An 869-nucleotide genomic window follows, 5' to 3' on the forward strand; every position below is an offset into this window, starting at 1 on the left:
GGCTTCTGAGACTTAACAGTCTAAATAGTAGGAAACCTCATCTTTCTACAGAGAAGCGGCTGGTGGTTTTGAACTAAACTTTGGGCTAGCAGCTCAACTTGTAACCTACTACTACAGATCAAAATTATCAACTATAGTGATAGGACGGAAATTAGTGCTCAAATCAGAAATAAACTCTATTAATAGTCAACTCTTCAACGTGAGAAAAGCAGTATCACCCCAGCAATAGTTGTAAGGCACCGTGTAACCCTAATTACCCTTGAGAATCTTCCTCTGCAGCCATCTTTCTGTGGCAAACCTTTTAAGCCGGCTGCCCTCGTATTCTTTCTTCCTTGGCCACCTGTCAGGGCTGACAAAGTGCTGTAGTCAGTAACGTGACCTACACATCGGATGTTCACAGATCCCAAAGATGCTTTCACGATGTTGAGTTTTGAGAGGCCTGGTGGCACAGTGGTTAAAGCACTAAGCTGCTAACTGAACAGCTGGCAGGTAAGCCCACCAGCCATTCTGTGGGCCAAAGCTGGGTTAGTGTTACCTTAAGGATTTACATCCCAAATGAGGCAGTTCTACGGGGTCACTGAGTCCCATCAACTCAATGGCAGGGAGTGTGCCACTGTTTGGGCATTAAAACTTTTATTAACCATTTCATTGCTTAATTACTTCTACTGGCATTAATTCCACAAGCAAAAGCTTATAGTGTCAAATTTTATTTCATTAACTTTTAAAGATGAACAAATTACATGGTTCAAATGTTAAATTTATCTCAAACATGTTTGCACAGAGGATAAACATAGGATTTCAAGTAACTTATGGTACAGTTCATTGTTCCATTTAAAAAATATTCTTCTTTCAGCCACAAAATGCACTGA

At 40.5% G+C, this 869-nt stretch overlaps 1 protein-coding gene across 3 annotated transcripts in view; it reads right to left on the reverse strand.

Annotated features, from left to right (window-relative positions):
* SRP19 (signal recognition particle 19) overlaps positions 1-869 on the reverse strand; it is a 14,769-nt gene that overhangs the window by 4,764 nt on the left and 9,136 nt on the right. Inside the window, exon 5 of one of the 3 annotated variants that reach the window (XM_045285013.1) lies at positions 258-349. The exons of 1 other annotated variant lie outside the window; for it this stretch is intronic. In XM_045285013.1, the coding sequence (XP_045140948.1) occupies positions 258-349 (92 nt within the window). Of the gene's footprint in view, positions 1-42; positions 350-869 lie in introns of those variants that run through there. One more of the 3 variants, XM_045285012.1, reaches the window with a different exon arrangement.

The sequence above is a fragment of the Echinops telfairi genome, unplaced genomic scaffold (assembly GCF_000313985.2).
Source record: "Echinops telfairi isolate 266 unplaced genomic scaffold, ASM31398v2 ScPeMD7_7469;HRSCAF=8507_1, whole genome shotgun sequence".
Classification (NCBI taxonomy): Eukaryota; Metazoa; Chordata; class Mammalia; order Afrosoricida; family Tenrecidae; genus Echinops; species Echinops telfairi.